Source organism: Martes martes, assembly GCF_963455335.1.
Source record: "Martes martes genome assembly, chromosome: 2".
Classification (NCBI taxonomy): Eukaryota; Metazoa; Chordata; class Mammalia; order Carnivora; family Mustelidae; genus Martes; species Martes martes.
Genome location: NC_137889.1, coordinates 48154968 through 48173844, shown reverse-complemented (window position 1 = coordinate 48173844; position 18877 = coordinate 48154968). Strand labels below are relative to the sequence as shown.

Below are 18877 nucleotides of genomic sequence, written 5' to 3'. Positions count from 1 at the left end.
GCTCCCGGCAAGCAGCGGAGCAAGGGAGCACTAAATCAGGACTTTTAAAAGTCTGCTCTACTGAGGACATCACTCCAGAGGCTAAGCTGGGGTGAAGCCCATGCGGGGACAGCGTGGCCTCAGGTCCCGCTGGGTCACAGAAGGATCGGGGCTGTCTGAGTGTCACAGAGCTCACAGGTATTAGAGCGGGGAAGCCCGCTACAGAGACAGAGCTGAGGAGTGAGCTCTCAACTTGGGGTTACCTTAAATTGTGATCCATGGCACAGGCCACTGCTCTGTGAGCAGGGACCCCACAAGACCTGGGGACACCTCCCCTGGAAGAGCACAGGGATCTGCAGGGTTTGGAGACTCCAGGCAGGGCTGTGTGCCAGAGACAGAGATGCTTGGTCACAGGCTGGGTGAGCTCAGAGCGCAGCCGGAGGCCGGGGAGACAGGAGTGATTGAGCACTTTTTTCCAAGGAGTGGGGCCCTCAGTTCTTGGATCCTCTGGGCCAGAGATTGGGAGGCTACCATTTTCATTCCCATCCTCCAGAACTCTACAGAATGTGTTCAGGGAAAAAAAGCTCCCAAAAGTGAACCCAAGCGGTTACTTAGCCTGGTCCCTGGTAAGGGTGGTGCAATTCCGCCTCTGGCAAAGACACTTGAGAATCACTACAACAGACCCCTCCCCCAGAAGATCAGCAAGAAATCCAGCCAAGACCAAGTTCATTTACCAAGGAGAACAACTAAATTCCAGAGGAGGAGAAAGCAAAGCATGGAATTCATGGCTTTCTCCCCATGATTCTTCAGACTTGCAAAGTTAATTATTTTTTTTAATTTTATTTTTTTCTTTTGCTAAATTTTTTTAAACTTTTACCCTTTCCTCTTTTAACATTTTTTAACTAGTTTATCTTAACAATACCTTTCATAAAAAACATTTTTTGAACCTTCATTATTATAGTCATATTTTACCCTCCATTGTATCTAAATTTATTTTTGTATAAACATAGGGTTTTTTCTTCTAAAAAAAATTGGGATACAACTTCTTCTAATAGATCAAAACATACCCTAAATCTAGCACAGGGCTTTGTATTAGTCTCCAACCTAAGCAAATTCTCTCCACTTTATTTTTCTTATTCTCCCAACCAACTTATCTTATCAAATCCTTTTTTAGAAATTTTTTTTAAAATTTTTCATCGTTATAGTCATATTCCATCCCTTCATTGTGTTTACCCTTATATATGTTTTTCATTCTTTAAAATTTTGGGAGGTAGTTTCTTCTAAGAGACCAAAATACTCCCAAAATTAAGTGGGTGACCCTGTTCTAGTCACCAGTCTAATATATACATATTTTCTTTTTTATATTTTTTCTTCTTTTTTCCTTTTTAAAATTTTTTTTCTGAACTTTTTACCCCCTTTCTTCCCCCCACAATTTGGGGTCTCTTCTGATTTGGTTAAAGCACATTTTTCCTGGGGTCTTTGCCACACTTTCAATATTTTATTCGCTCCTTCATATAGTCTTATCTCGATAAAATGACGAGGCAGCAAAACTCACCACAAAAAAAACAAAAGGCAGTACCAAAGGCTAGGGACCTAATCAATACAGACGTTGGTAATATATCAGATCCAGAGTTCAGAAGGACAATTTTCAAGGTGCCAGCCAGGCTCGAAAAAGGCATGGAAGATATTAAAGAAACCTGTCTGGAGAAATAAAAGCCCTTTCTGGAGAAATAAAAGAACTAAAATCTAACCAAGTTGAAATTTAAAAAAAGCTATTAATGAGGTACAATAAAAAACGGAGGCTCTTACTGCTAGGATAAATGAGGCAGAAGAGAGAATTAGTGATATAGAAGACCAAATGACAGAATAAAGAAGCTGAGCAAAAGGGAGACAGACAACTACTGGACCATGAGGGGAGAATTAGAGAGATAAGTGACACCATAAGACAAAACAACATTAGAATAATTGGGATTCCAGAAGAAGAAGAAAGAGAGGGGAGCAGAAAGTATATTGGAGAGAATAATTGTAGAGAATTTCCCTAATATGGCAAAGGGAGCAAGCATCAAAATCCAGGAGGTACAGAGAAACTCCCTCAAAATCAATAAGAATAGGTCCACACCCCATCATCTAATACTAAAATTTACAAGTCTTAGTGACAAAGAGAAAATCCTGAAAGCAGCCTGGGAAAAGAAGTCTGTAACATACAATGGTAAAATATTTGATTGGCAGAAGACTTATCAACAGAGACCTGGCAGGCCAGAAAGAACTGACATGATATATTCAGAGCACTAAACAAGAAAAACAGGCAGCCAAGAATACTATATCCAGCTAGGCTATAATTGAAAATAGGAGAGATATAAAGCTTCCAGGAAAAACAAAAACTAAAGGAATTTGCAAACACCAACCAGCTATACAGGAAATATTGAAAAGGGTCCTCTAAGCAAAGAGAGAACCTAAAAGTAGTAGATCAGAAAGGAACAGAGACAATAAACAGTAATAGTCACCTTACAGGCAATACAATGGCACTAAATTCATATCTCTCAATAATTACCCTGAATGTAAATGGGCTAAATGCCCCAATCAAAAGACACAGGATATCAGAATGGATAAAAAAACAAAACCCATCAATATGCTGTCTATAAGAAACTCATTTTAGACCCAAAGACACCTCCAGATTTAAAGTGAGGGTGTGGAAAACAATTTACCATGCTAATGGACATCAAAAGAAAGCTGGGGTGGCAATCCTTATATCAGATCAATTAGATTTTAAGCCAAAGACTATAATAAGAGATGAGGAAGGACACTATATCATCCTTAAAGGGTCTGCCCAACAAGAAGACCTAACAATTTTAAATATCTATGCCCCTAACATGGGAGCAGCCAACTATATAAACCAATTATAACAAAATCAAAGAAACACATTGACAATAATAGTAGGGGACTTTAACACTCCCCTGACTGAAATGGACAGATATCCAAGCAAAAGATCAACAGGGAAATAAAGATCCTAAATGACAGACTGGACCAGATGGACATCACAGATATATTCAGAACATTCCATCCCAAAGCAACAGAATATCCATTCTTCTCTAGTGCACATGGAATATTCTCCAGAATAGATCACATCCTGGGTCATAAATAAGGTCTCAACTGGTATCAAAAGATTGGGATCATTCCCTGCATATTTTCAGAGCACAATGCTCTGAAGCTAGAACTCAACCACAAGAGGAAATTTGGAAAGAACGCAAATACATGCAGACTAAAGAGCGTCCTTCTAACGAATGAATGGGTCAACCAGGAAATTAAAGAAGAATTGAAAAAAATCATGGAAACAAATGATAATGAAAACACAATGGTTTGAAATCTGTGGCACACGGCAAAGGCAGACCTGAGAGGAAAATATATAGCAGTATAAGTCTTTCTCAAGAAACAAGAAAGGTCTCAAGCACCAACCTAACCCTACACCTAAAGGAGCTGGAGAAAGAACAGCAAAGAAAGCCTAAACCCAGCAGTAGAAGAGAAATAATAAAGATCAGAACAGAAATCAGTAAAATAGAAACCAAAAAAACAATAGAACAAATCAACAAAACAAGGAGCTGGTTCTATGAAAGAATTAATAAGATTGATAAACCCCTGGCCAGACGCACCAAAAAGAAAAGAGAAAGGACCCAAATAAATAAAATCATGAATGAAGGAGGAGAGATCACAACCAGCAGCAAAGAAATACAAACAATTATAAGAACATATTATGAGCAACTCTACACCAGCAAATTTGACAATCTGGAAGAAATGGATGCAATTCTAGAGACGTATAAACACCACAACTGAACCAGGAAGAAATAGAAAACCTGAACAGACCCATAACCAATAAGGAGATTGAAACAGTCATCAAAAAAGAGAATTACAGACCAATATCCTTGATGAACACAGATGGGGAAATTCTCACCAAAATACTAGCCAATAGGATCCAACAGTACATTAAAAGGATTATTCACCACAACCAAGAGGGATTTATTCCAGGGCTGCAAGGTTGGTTCAACATCTGCAAATCAATCAATATGATACAATACATTAATAAAAAAAAAGAACAAGAACTATATGATACTCTCAATAAATGCTGAAAAAGCATTTGACAAAGTACAGCATCTTTTCCTGATCAAAACTCTTCAAAGTGTAGGGATAGAGGGTACATACCTCAATATCATCAAAGCCATCTATGAAAAACCCACCGTGAATATCATTCTCAATGGAGAAAAACTGAGAGCTTTTCCGCTAAGGTCAGGAACACGGCAGGGATGTCCATTATCACCACTGCTGTTCAACATAGTACTAGAAGTCCTAGCCTCAGCAATTAGACAACAAAAAGAAATTAAAGGCATTCGAATTGGCAAAGAAGAAGTAAAATTATCACTCTTTGCAGAAGATATGATACTATATGTGGAAAACCCAAAAGACTCCACTCCAAATCTGTTAGAACTTGTACAGGCATTCAGTGAAGTGTCAGGATATAAAATCAATGCACAGAAATCAGTTGCATTTCTTTACATCAATAACAAGGCAGAAGAAAGAGAAATTAAGGAGTCAATCCCATTTACACCCTCACCCAAAACCATAAGATACCTAGGAATAAACCTAACCAAAGAGGCAAAGAATCTATACTCAGAAAACTGTAAAGTACTCATGAACAAAATTGAGGAAGACAAAAAGAAATGGAAAAACGGTCCATGCTCATGGATTGGAAGAACAAATATTGTGAAAATGTCTATGCTACCTAAAGCAATCTACACATTTAATGCAATCCTTATCAAAATCCCATCCATTTTTTTTCAAAGAAATGGAACAAATAATCCTAAAATTTATATGGAACCAGAAAAGACCTCGAATAGCCAGAGGAATATGGAAAAGGAGGGCAAAGTTGGTGGCATCACAATTCCAGACTTCAAGCTCTATTACAAAGCTGTCATCATCAAGACAGTATGGTACCGGCACAAAAACAGACACATAGATCAATGGAGCAGAATAGAGAGCCCAGAAATAGACCCTCAAGTCTATGGTCAACTAATCTTCGACAAAGCAGGAAAGAATGTCCAATGGAAAAAGACAGTCTCTTCAACAAATGGTATTGGGAAAATTGGACAGCCACATGCAGGAAAAAGAAACTGGACCATTGCTTAACACCACACACAAAAATGGACTCAAAATGGATGAACGACCTCAATGTGAGAAAGAATCCATCAAAATCCTTGAGGAGAACACAGGCAGCAACCTCTTTGACCTCAGCTGCAGCAACTTCTTCCTAGGAACCTCGCCAAAGGCAACAGAAGCAAGGGCAAAAATGAACTATTGGGATTTCATCAAGATCAAAAGCTTTTGCACAGCAAAGGAAACAGTTAACAAAACCAAAAGACAACTGACAGAATGGGAGAAGATATTTGCAAACGGCATATCAGATAAAGAGCTAGTATCCAAAATCTATAAAGAACTTATCAAACTCAACACCCAAAGAACAAATAATCCAATCAAGAAGTGGGCAGAGTACATGAATAGACATTTCTACAAAGAAGACATCCAGATGGCCACAGACCCATGAAAAAGTGTTCCACATCACTCGGCATCAGGGAAATACAAATCAAAACCACAATGAGATACCACCTCACACCAGTCAGAATGGCTAAAAGTAACAAATCAGGAAATGACAGATACTGGTGAGAATGTGGAGAAAGGGGAGCCCTCCTATACTTTTGGTGGGAATACAAGCTGGTGCAACCACTCTGGAAAACAGCATGGTGGTTCCTCAAAAAGTTGAAAATAGAGCTACCCTATGACCCAGCAATTGCACTGCTGGGTATTTACTAAAGATACAGATGTAGTGATCCGAAGGGGCATGTGCACCTGAATGTGTATTGCAGCAAAGTCCACAATACCCATACTATGGAAAGAGTCTAGATGTCCATCAACAGATGAATGGATAAAGAAGAAGTGGTATATATATACAATGGAATACTATGCAGCCATCAAAAGAAATGAAATCTTGCCATTTGCAATGATGTGGATAGAACTAGAGGGTATTATGCTTAGCAAAATAAGTCAATTGGAGAAAGACAACTATCATATGATCTCCCTGATATGAGGAAGTGGAGATGCAATGTGGGGGGCTTGGGGGTAGGAAAAGAATAAATGAAACAAGATGGAATCGGGAGGGAGACAAACCATAGGAGACTTAATCTCATAGAACAAACTGAGGGTTGCCAGGGGTAGGTGGGTAGGGAGAGGGTGGTGGGGTTATGGACATTGGGGAGGTTACATGCTATGGTGAGAGCTGTGAAGTGTGTAAACCTGGCGATTCACAGACACGTACCCCTGGGGCTAATAATACATTATATGTTAATTAAAAATTTAAAAAATATATAATGTATTATTTATTTCAGGAGTACAGGTCTGTGATTCATCAGTCTTACAAAATTCACAGTGCTCACCATAGCACCTACGCTCCCCAGTGTTCAGCACACAGCCACCACATCCCTCCCATCCTCCTTCACTTCAGCAACCCTCAGTTTGTTTCCTGAGATTAAGAGTCTCTTATGGTTTGTCTCCCTCTCTGGTTTCATCTTGTTTCATTTTCTCCTCTCTTTCCCTTTGATTCTCTGCCTTGTTTCTTAAATTCCACATATCAGTGAGATCATATGATAATTGTCTTTCCCTGATTGACTTATTTCACTTAGCATAATACCCTCTAGTTCCATCCATGTCATTGCAAATGGCAAGATTTTATTTTTTGATGGCTGCATATCATTCCATTGTATAGATGCTATATATAGTGTCTATATATAGGTAACAGCTATATATAGGTAATAATAACAATGATGAATTCATTTCATTGGTAATTTTTACAAAAACTGGAATACTGCAGACCAATAAATCTATAAGATATTGAATTATAATAGAACTTACCTTGATCTTAAAAGGTGAAGTATTAAGGTTTTTCTAGTTAGCTTTAGTTCATACAGCAATTCTTCTTCATCTGTTTCCTGCAAAATGGTATCCATCATGTAACTTAAATGTGTGCTCATTTAGTGTGTATTGGGGTGAGGAGTGGAGTGGGTACAGGGAGAAATTAGACTTTATCAGTCTACCCAGCAGTCCAGTGGTCTGACTAGGCAAAATGATAAATATGGATTAGGTTGAATTTATGAGATTCAATATATGGAGTATTTTGTTTGTAAGCTATTTTTTAATTAAATTTTTTGATGGTAATTTTTTCTAGTTATAAAATGATATTAAAATATATATATTCTCTCCTCATCCAGGATAACAAGTTATATGTCCTTGCCATTCCACCCCTGCCCACAGATCTTTTGTTTATGTATCTTTAACAATTTGGGGTGTACTGTTTTATAGTCTACTTTCTCACACAAAAGTAAATTATGACCATGGCCATTTTCCTATTCCAGTAAATGTTCCTTTGTAGTATATATTTTATGGCTGAAAATCACAATTTGAATTTATTTAACCAATATCCAGATCAGAAATTTCAGTTGAGGTATTCACTATAGTTAGACATCATTTCTTGGTTGGCAACATGGAAAAAAGTTTTGATAAATGCTGAAAGATAACCCTGAAGAAGGGAAGCACAAAATTAGAATTTCACTAAAATTTATAGTCGTTCTTATTTTCTTGCCTCAGATATTAACATTAATGAAATGATAACTTATTGTTACAAACTTTTCTTTAATGACCATCAGAAGTGATATTTCTCTTCTGTTTATTTTGTTGTTTACATATTAGTATATAAATTCCTAACATATCCTTTAAATATTTTCTTTTGTTGTATTTTATTTCCTTCTGATTATGAATTATTTATAATTTAAATATTCACAGTTACTAGTCATTTATCTAGCACATTTCTTTAGTTTATTGTTCACCCATGTATTCAATAGCTATTATTTCAGGCACAGTGATAATATGGAAAATACAATTATGCACAAGATAGAGGTCATTGCCCTTATGAAAACCATAGCTTGGCAAAGGAGAAAATCAAACAAATGTAATTGAGTATTATAAACATCATAATAGGGGCTCCTGGGTGGCTCAGCTGGTTGAGTGTCACCTTCAGCTCAGGTCATGATCCTGGGGTCTTGGAATTGAGTCCTGCATCAGGCTCCCTGCTAAGTGGGGAGCCTGCTTCTCCCTCTGCCTCTCTCTCTCTCTCTCTCTCATGAATAAAAAAATAAAGTCTTTAAAAAAAATCATAATAGGAGAAATGCAATGTGAGGGAGAAATGGGAAGCAGGAATGGGAGGCTGAGAACAGAGTATGCAAAGGCCCTGAGGTAGGAAGGAACTTGACATGTTTGAGGAGCCCAGAAAAATTCAAGGTGACTGGTGAATCAAGTGTAAATTGAATAAATATGAGAAATGACAAGGTAGGAAGGAGCCAAATCATGTACAGACCAGTTAGTCACTCAAGAAGATTTAGACTTCATCCTAAGAGCAAAGAGAAGGAAAAGGTTTAGGCAAAAAATACAGAAGTAGGTATAGTATTTTTAGATGGCTTACCTATTACAGATAATGTATCAGCAAAAATCACAACTGTAGGCAGGAGAAACATTTAAAGGCTGTTGATGGGATATAAGTCACTTGGGCAAGGGAGTGGAAACAGGGAAAAGGGAGAGTAGATAATTTCAAAGGATATTTACATGTAGAATGCACAAAATTTAATGATTTTTTTTTTTTTTGATTGGGGAGGCAAAAGAGAGGAGTAAAGACTTCCCTCAGGTGGTGCTTGAGAGGTTCAGTTGGTTCAGTGTCCCACTCTTGACTTCGCTCAGATCATGATCTCAGCTTGTGAGACTGAGCCCCATGTGTGTCTCTGCACCAGGCATGGGGGCTGCTTAGGATTCTTTCTCTCCCTCTCTGCCCCCACCATTCTCTCCCCCCACAAGAATAATAATAATAGTAGTAATAATTCCCTCAGTCTTCTGGTTTGTTTAAACTATGCTATTGAAAGGAGGGTCTTCTAAAGAAAGGCAACTTTGAGGGAGGGAGAGGGGAGTTTTCTGTTTGTTGAATATGAGTTGTGCACTGATTTGGGCATTTTTAAAAAAGATTTTATTTATTTATTTGACATACAGAGATCACAAGTAGGCAGAGAGGCTGGCAGAGAGAGGGGAGGGGGAGAAGCAGGCTCCCTGCTGAGCTGAGAGCCCGATGCAGGGCTCGATTCCAGGACCTTGGGATCATGACCTGAGCTGAAGGCAGAGGCTTTAACCCACTGAGCCACACAGGCGCCCCTGATTTGGGCATTTTTTTTGACTGCAAGTTTAACATAAAATTGGGACTTCATTATAAACACATAAATCACAGTGGGCATGCAAGAACCTAGGTGCTTAGTTAGATAAGAAGGGTTAAATCCCGTTTACAACATAATGCACTATACTTGCAGTTGTGTGTGAATAACAGAGTGGTATAATGGGACTTTGTAAAATTTGAATGTGTGATTATGGGTCTCCTATTTCTAATATTCAGACACTGTTGTTAATATTATCAAATGTGACATTCTTGTTAATCTTGTCATTAATATTGTTTGTATATAAACAGAATTTTTAACTTTGTGTTTTATTTTAGAATTTTATTTATTTTATTTAATTTTAAAATTGTTTTTATTTAGAATCATTTTAGATTTAAAGAAAAATTGGAAAGATAATACAGAGTATTTCCGTGTATCCCACAACTCAGGGTTCCATATTGTTAACATCATACATTACTACAGTGTACTTGTCACAACTCATGATCCAAGATTGACATTATCGATTAAATTATACAGTTATCTAGATTTTCTTTGTTTTTGTGTAATGTCCTTTCACTATCTTAGGATCCCATCCAGGACATCACATTACATTTAGTTGTCATGCCTCCTGTCATGACTTTCTATACTATGGCAGCTTCTCTGACTTTCCTTATTTTTTGATAACCTTGACAGTTTTGAGGAATACTGATCAAGTATTTTATAGATTGCTCCTTAATTAAGTTTTTTTCCCCAATATTTTTCTCATTCCCAGCCTGGAATTATGGGGATTTGAAAGAAAACAACAAAATAAGGTGCCACTTTCACACATCATATTAAGAGTACATACTATCAATATGACTTATTACTGAATATGATTACTGATTACCTTGATAACCTGGCTGAGGTAGCATTTGTCAGCCTTTCTCCACTGTAAGTTTACATTCTTCCCCATTTTGCTGGTCTCCTCTTCCACATTCTAATCTTTGGAAGAGTCTATGCACAGGCCATGCTTAAAGGGTGGGGAGTTATTCTCCACCTCCTGGGAAGGAGACTGTCTACATCAATTTTTAAATTCTTATGTGTGGGGGATTTGTCTATTCTTCCCTATTTATTTATTCAATTATTTATTTATACCACTATGACTTCATAGTTATTAATTGATATTTTACTATAGCCCAAAACTACATTAATAATTTTGTTCCTCAAATTGTCCCTTCTTTGGCTATTGGGAGCTCTTTCATTTGGTTCCTATGTTCTTTTGACAGCCTCCCATCCATGCAAGTTTGGGTTGTTTGTTTGTTTGCTTGAGAACTTCCTTACTTTCTGGTAGTAGAAGATACTCCAAACACATCTTGTATATTTCCTGCCCCAGTCCTTTATCCTCTTGTATATTCATAATGAGATTGATGTCTTGATTTGCACAATGGTGACAGAGGGCTGGTTTTGCTCTCTTCAATGAATACCAAACTTCAACCAATAAAAGTTTTTTTTTTTTTAATTGAAGTGTAGTTGACACGCAATGTTATATGAATACAAGGCTTAAGAAGTAGTTAAGGATAAAGGAATTGGAGATCAAGAGAAAACATTATTTGCAAGGAGATTACTACAGAAAAATACTTAGACATTATCTTCAAATGGCAGTAGATGATGAGTTGCTTTTTCATCATCTTAAGCCATGGGAAAGACATCTCAGTGGGAACATTTGGAAAGCTGAAATGTGTCTTGCTGTGACTGAGGAACCTAACAAACGAGAGCCTGGAAGGCTTGTCTTTTCTAGTGGTGGAGGAAAGAAAAGTAGGTGCATTGGGAAAAGTTTGCCCACTCAGAGTGTTGGGGCAAAGTGGCAGTCGGTGTTCTCCATGGATGAAGTTAGAAAGCTCAGGCCCACAAAGCAAGTGCCTGGTAATAAATATCTAAGAACAGTCCTTGAATGTCTTCTATAGTAGTGGAATTGAAAATTACCTTACTTTGAAGCTTGTTTCTCATTATATGTGTTACATATTGTCTGCATAAACATTTGTTTCTTTTGAAAATAAAATTATAAATGTTTGCATTTTAACACCTGAATAAACACTATTCTAAGCAACAGGCCAGATGTGTTCCCATGAAAGTTGTCCAACTTTGTTGCCGAATCCATAAGGCAAGTAAACCTTCATATTACATCACTGGGAAAGAAAAACACTCAGAGATTATATTCCATCGGCACCAGCTCAGAACAAATAAGGTTGCCTTAAATCAGCCCAGAAAGCTGTTAGTGGAAATCCTCACATAAAATGGAAAATTTTATATGGCACACTCTAAAATCCAAATTTTACTCCCTCTTGTTTCCTAATCCATCAAAAGTTTGCTTCCTCCCCAACCTCCCCCCTGCCCTACACCAAGCGCATGCTGTAAACTGAGTGAGAGTTCTCAGAAAATTAGATACTCCTCTTTTGTTTGCTTCTGATTGGAGCAGATGTTGCTTTCTGCATATCCTGTGAAAGTAATAAATCATATTTATTAAATCAAAGTGTGTACCTGTATGTCATAATCATGGATGTGCCAAACATCTCGCTTCTGCCTCAGAGGAAGCCTTTTAGGATAGACCACTTCTTGACCTTCTACTCCAAGGATTGCCTTTTCTACAAGGAAACATTTAAAGGGGAAAATACATCTGTCATTAATATTCACACACAGTAACTGGTTAAAAATTATTCTCATAGAGTTGAGTTGCTCCCAATTAGCAGCCACGTACAACATCACTATGAAGGAGCAACCCCACATAACAGGTAAGGAAAGTGAGACTGATATTTCCTAATTAGGAAAATGTAAGCAAAATTGGAAAACAAGTCAAAAAATTTAGGTCTATAAGCTTCTTCCATCTTTCCACTTTGTTCTGAGTTACCACCTTCATCATCTTAATCTTCTCATGCCTGTCTCTGGATTCTGCCACATGTCAAAGCCTTCACTGGAAGGGATTGTGCCAGTGTAAATTACCCATTTTATCTCCCAGGTACATTTTTTTAAAAGATTTTATTTATTTATTTGACAGACAGAGATCACGAGTAGGCAGAGAGGCAGTCTGAGAGAGAGAGGAGGAAGCAAGCTCCCTGCTGAGCAGAGAGCCCGATGCGGGTCTCAATCCTAGGACCCTGGGATCATGACCTGAGCCGAAGGCAGAGGCTTTAACCCACTGAGCCACCCAGGCTCCCCTCACAAGTACATTTGTATTTGAAATCTTAACTCTCCTAGCTAAATACAAGTCTCTCCCTTGTTATAAGAATTTAGGTACTCTTGAATCAGTGCTAAGTAGTTTTCACCAGTGGTGGTCGTCTGGGCGTGAGGCCTGATTACCTCACTGGAGATTGATATATAAGAAAGACCACACGATTTTAGAATCTGCTATTATTTGAGTCTAAGTTTTACCAGTTTATTAGCAGTATGTCCATAAATACCATATCTATTCTCTCTGATCTATAGATATTATTCTCAGTTGCTTTATCTATAAAGTAGAGATAATAACTTATGCTTATACACATATACACAGTGGCTAATGGCTAGTGCAGTGTTTCTACTCTGCAGATATTCAGAAATGCCCACTCCTTCCTCCTTCTCACTGTAAATCAGAGTAAGACCGCTAAAGTATTTCATAGAATCATAGAATCTCAATCTTAGCCATAACTAGTCCAAGTCCTATGTTATGCCCTCAGCAAAATCATCAATGGGTTTCAAAGGGTTTTTTTTTTTTTTAATCATTTATCACTTAAACTTCGTGACTAAAGAGACATTACATCATAGCCTAGTAAGAAAACCCTGATAAAAAGATTAACACATACCTTTAATCTGAGAAATGAGTATGATCATGAAAAACAAACTCCTGGGAAACATTCTGCACAATTCTGGTGGAAGAAGGGGCACAGGTGCTTGAGAAAAGATGTGTGTGGCCCCCTACCCTTGCTTCCACAGCAGGGTTAAAGAACCCAACAGGTAGGTAGGCAGTTTTGATCCAGCATGAGGAAGTGTTCCTTGCTTGTGTTGCATCATTTGTGAGGTGCTTGAGGCTAAAACCTGGAGGGTGGACATCGTGTACTAATTAAAGGCATCACTGATGTGCTGTGGTGGAGGTGGCTAGGCAGAGATCCCTACTTCGTGCCTGATATGAATATAGTTCTAAGTGTACTAAAAATTCATAAGTGAAAAAATCATGTATGTCTTAGAAAAAATATTGAAGAAGTTTATAGAATCTTTGGTTGAGGAAAGTGCATGTGAAGAATGCCATGTGTACAAACAATAAAAGAAAATTTGGTAAAAAGTAGATAGAAATACTGAGAACTTATTTTTTTCTAGCTAAATAAAAGCCTGTGCCCTGGGGGGCAGAGACATAATGGCCTTTCAAAAGCCATAAAAACACACAATAGTCATCCGTATTCCATCTGCACCCTCCACACCCACCCTGATAAAAGAACCCAGAGTCCTGAACCAAGGGAAAATAACTTGATTTCCTCCCAAAGTTTTATTGAGCTCTAACTGACATAATGCTCTGTGTAAGTTTAAGGTGAGTGGCATGATGACTTAACTTACTCATATCATTAAGTCATATAACAGTAAGTTTAGTTAAAAATCCATCATCTCCTACAGATACAAAAAAAAGAAGAAAAAGAAAATGATCTTCTTTGTGATGAGGATTCTTAGGATCTACTCTCTTAATTTTCAAATATACCATACAGCTGTGTTCACTATAATTATCATGTTTTACATTATATCCCTAGTACGTATTTATCTTATCTTTATCTTGTAAACTGTAAGTTTGCATCTTCTGGCCACCTTCATCCAAACTTATTTATGAAAACATATTTATGCCATAAATCACATATAAATTTAAATTAAAAGACAAACTCCAGAAATGTGTGCAACATATACAATAAAAGGGAAAGGTAACTATTCCTATAATATAGAACTCTTTTAAATCAACACACACACACAAAAAAAAAACATTAATAGGCAAATGTGAAAAGGACCTGTAAAATCCCATCTGTATGTCTGGGATCTCTTTTTATTTTAGAAGAGCTCTCCCTTTGCCAATATAATCCCTTCTCTGTGTTTGGTATTCTCTCTTCTCCCCCTACCTCACATTATTGTTTATCCCTCTAGTAGTCTCATAAACTGAAAAAAACTATGATAACTAGAAGCTTTCTTTTAATATTTAAATAAATTCAAGTGTCCCCCTTTCAAAAAAATCCTACCCTTGCCATCACCTTATTTTTCATTCTACTATGCCTCACATTTATACTTCTAGCCACCTGAGTTATGGACCTTTACAGCCAACTCTCTACTCAACATCCTCATTGGGAGGGCTCAAAGCCCCTGCAAACTCAAGAAGTTGCAAAACTTGTTCTCTGTCTTTATTAATTATGATGTCAATATCCATTCCACATTGCAAGCCTGAAACCCAGTAGTCATCATTGATATCCCTCATAATCAACCCATCACTATGTTTATATTACCTTCTAAAAAATATCTGACCTCTTTTCTCCAGATTTTATGCCTCCATCTTACTTAGTCCAAGTTCCTATCAATTTTCTTTGGCTACCCTCCAACAAGTCTGATCTTTTCAAAGTACAAATCTGATCATGTCATGTGCCTATTGAAAATGCTTCGACAGTTTGTCATTGGTGTTAGGATTAAGATTCACTTGGCTTTAAAACCTCAAAAGATAAATTGCCTGCTAGTTTTTAACTCTGCGACTTTGGGCAAAGTATCAGATATTTCTGTACTTCTGTTTCCTCATCTATAAAATGGACATTGGGCATGATAACATGTATTACATAGGGATAGTATGAGTATTAAATTACTCTGTGCTGAAAGGCAATCTTACATTACATGGTTCATTTACTCATCAATTCTCTTAGTTGACTATTTCATATTCTCTTTTCTCTCCTCAAATCTCGAATCTCCCTTTATTTACTCTTAACTGATTACCATGCTTTCTACTTCATTGAGAAACAGAGAAATCACCAAAAAAAAATCTCACCTTCTCCCATGATCACATCTACCACACTACCAAGATGTGTGCCAATTCTCACTAGTTCTTCCCTATTTCTATGGGTGGACTGCCTATATGCCTATAAGGTCTAGCCACCATTAATATACTGGATTCCATTCCTTCTTCACCCTCCAATGTCATCACTCTGGCAATTGTTCTCTTTCATTACTCCACCATCTGAATTGTATATTTGTAAACATGCTGTCCTTTTTGTCCACCTTTTAAAAAAGTACCTCTCCTTTTACATCACTGTCTCCTCCATCCAGCTACTGTTCCATTCTTGACTTCTTTTAAGAGCACACTTCTTGAGAGATGAGTGTACAGTTTGTCTGCAGTTCCTTTCTCCCCATTTGCTCTTGAAACTGCCTCAATCAGACTTTTTATCCTTCATTCAACAAAACACTTCCCCTCAATGCTACTGATGAGCTGCACCTTGCCAAATCCAGTGGTCAATTTTCATCTCCTATGAACTTAAATTTTAGTAGCATTTGACACAATCACATCTATCTTTTGAAGAGTTTAGTCCATAGTATACCATGGATCAACTCTGTGTTTATTCAGTGCTTCTTCTTAGTTGCTTTTGTTGGATCCTTATTCTCTTTCCAGTGTTTAAATATTCCAGATTCCCAGCACTCAACTTTTAGCACTTGCCTCTGTAGATAGTCACTAATTCCAAAGCTCTACAGAAAGCATTCAGGGAACAAAAGCTCCCAAGACCAAAACCCCTCAGATTACTTAGCTAGGCCGCTGGCAAGGGTGGTGCAATTCTGCCTCAGGAAAAAACATATGAGAATCACAGTAACAGGCAACAGGCACCTACTCCAGAAGATCAGCAAGAACATCCAGCCAAGACCAAGTTCACCCATCAATGAGAACTGCAGAACTCCAGAGCTAGGGACAAGCAACACACAGAATTCATGGCTTTTCCCCCATGATCCTTTAGTCTTTCAAAGTTAAATGTTTTTAATTTTATTTTTTTCTTATTCTATTTTTAAAATTTTTCCTCTTTCCTATTTTAATGCTTTTTAACTATTTTATTTTGTCAATACCTTTTTAAAAATCTTTTTAAATTTTCATTATTATAGCCATATTTTATCCCTTCAATGTATTTAACTTTATTTCTTGTATACATATAAGTTATTTTTTCTTTAAAATTTTGGGATACAATTTCTTCTAATAGATCAAAATGTACCCTAAATCTAGTGCATAGCTTTGTTCTAGTTTCCGGCATGATCACATTCCTTCCTCTTTTTTTCCTCTTTTTTTCAACCAACTTCTTATCAATTCCTTTTTCAGAATCTTTTAAAATTTTCATCTTTACAGTCATGTTCCATCCCTTCATCATGTTTACCCTTATTTTTGTGTATATATATATATTTTTTTTTCTTTCTTTAAAAATTTTGGGAGGTAGTTTCTTCTAACAGACCAAAATATACCCCAAATCAAGTGTGTGTCTCCATTCTATTCACCAGTCTAATATATATAGATATAGATATAGATATATTTTTTTTTTCATTTTTCTTTTTTCCCCCCTTTTCTTCTCCCCCTGGTTTTGGGTCTCTTCTGATTTGGTTAGTGTATATTTTTTCTGGGGTGGTTGCTACCCTTTTAGTATTTTGTTCTCTGATTCATCTGTTCTTAACTGGATAAAATGACAAGGCAGAAAAACTCACCACAATGAAAAGAACAAGAGGCAGTACTGATGGCGAGGGACCTAATCAATACAGATATTCTATATGAAGAGGTAGAAGATGTGGATTATCCACTCATCTGTCGATGGGTATCTAGGTTCTTTCCATAATTTGTCCATGGAATACTGTGCAGCCATCAAAAGAAGCAAAATCTTGCCATTTGCAACAATGTGAATGGAACTAGAGGGTATCATGATAAGTGAAATAAGTCAATCAGAGAAAGACAATTATCATATGATCTCCCTGATATGAGGAATTTCAGAGGCCAGGGCAGGGAGTCGTAGGGGATAGGGAGGGAAAAAATGAAACAAGATGGGATCGGGAGGGAAACAAACAATAAGAGACCCTTAATCTCACAAAACAAACTGAGGGTTGCTGGGGGTTGGGGGGGTAGGGATAAGGTGGCTGGGTTATGGACATTGGGGAGGGTATGTGCTATGTTGAGTGCTATGAAATGTGTAAGCCTGATGATTCACAGACCTGTACCTCTAGGGAAAATAACACATTATATGTTAATAATAAAAAAAAAGTAGTTCTCACCTAATGTCATGGTTTTAAATATCCCTTGTGACATGATGGCTGTCAAATTTTTTATCTCATCCAAATGTCTTTGAATTTCATAGAGATTTGAATTCTCATAGAAGCAACTCTCTTTCAGCATCTTCACTTGAATATTTAATGGGTATCTCAAACATAATCACAAAGATAGATTTCTGATCTTCCTCTTCAAACCTCGTATTTGCAGTCTCTTATTTTAGGATATTACAGCTTCTTTTCAGTTACTGAGGAGTCATCTTTGATTCCTCTCTTTCCCCCACTTTGCATTTTATCCATCAACAAATCCAGCTGTCTGTTTTCAGAAGACATCAAGAATCTGACCACTTCTGACCACATTTACTGCTGCTTTGGTGATCCAGCATGTTATCATCTCTAGCCTAGTTTATTAAAATAGCCTCTTACTTGAACTTGCTGGTTTTATCTTGGTCCCTCACAGTGTATTGTCTACACATCATCCAGAATGATCTCACTAATACACATCACATTATGTAGTTCTTCGCTGAAACCTTTCCAGTAGCTTCCCATCTCAGAGTAGTAGCTGAAAAACAGTGATGGCTCTAGGATCTATAGGCTACAGCTTGATGCTCTCTGGCTTCATACTTTCTACTCACCTGTCACCCACTCAGATCCTGTCACCATGTGTCCTTGCTCTTTATTGAAAATGCCAAGCATGTTCTGTTTTGCTTGTTGTTTGTTCCTTCTCCTTTCAGCCACATGTCTCTCTTCTTCTCTGCCTTCAGGTCCCTATTCAAATATTATCATGTTTTTGAGGTCTTCTCCAAAAACTCCTGGCAAAGTAGACACACTCACTTCCATCCTGGGACCCCTGTTGTCATTTGTTGCCTTGAATTCAATGTCATCTGGAACATGATTTACCTATTCATTCATTCATTTATTTACTTATTTATTTATATTTCTTTTTTATGTAAATTCAATTAGCCAACATATAGCATATCATTAGGTTTTGATATAAAGTTCATGATACATCAGTTGCATAGAACATCCACTGTTCGTCACATCATGTACCCTCCTTAATGCCCATCACCAAGTTATCCCATCCCCCCACCCATCTTCCTGTCTGCAACCCTCAGTTTGTTTCCTGGAGTCAAAAGTCTCTCATCTTGTGTCTCCCTCTTTGATTTCTTCCTAGTCATTTTTTTCTCCCTTCCCTTATTGTCCTCTGCACTATTCCTTATATTCCACATATAAGTGAAACCGTATGATAATTGTCCTTCTCTGATTGATTTATTTTATTTAGCAATATGCTAAGTGAAATATGTATTTATATCTCAATTGCCTGCCTCTCTTCCTTGAAATGTATCCTTTGATGAAGTTTTAGAACA

General features: G+C 37.3%; 1 protein-coding gene across 1 annotated transcript in view; it reads right to left on the bottom strand.

Moving 5' to 3' along the window:
* Positions 1-13325, bottom strand: part of ADAM7 (ADAM metallopeptidase domain 7) — a gene marked incomplete at both ends in the record, with an annotated part of 86906 nt that extends 73581 nt beyond the window's left edge. The window contains 4 exon segments of the mRNA XM_080796900.1: positions 6931-7007; positions 11781-11884; positions 13079-13190; positions 13194-13325. Of these exon segments, the coding sequence (XP_080653026.1) occupies positions 6931-7007; positions 11781-11884; positions 13079-13190; positions 13194-13325 (425 nt within the window).
* Between the last annotated feature and the right edge of the window lie 5552 nt (positions 13326-18877).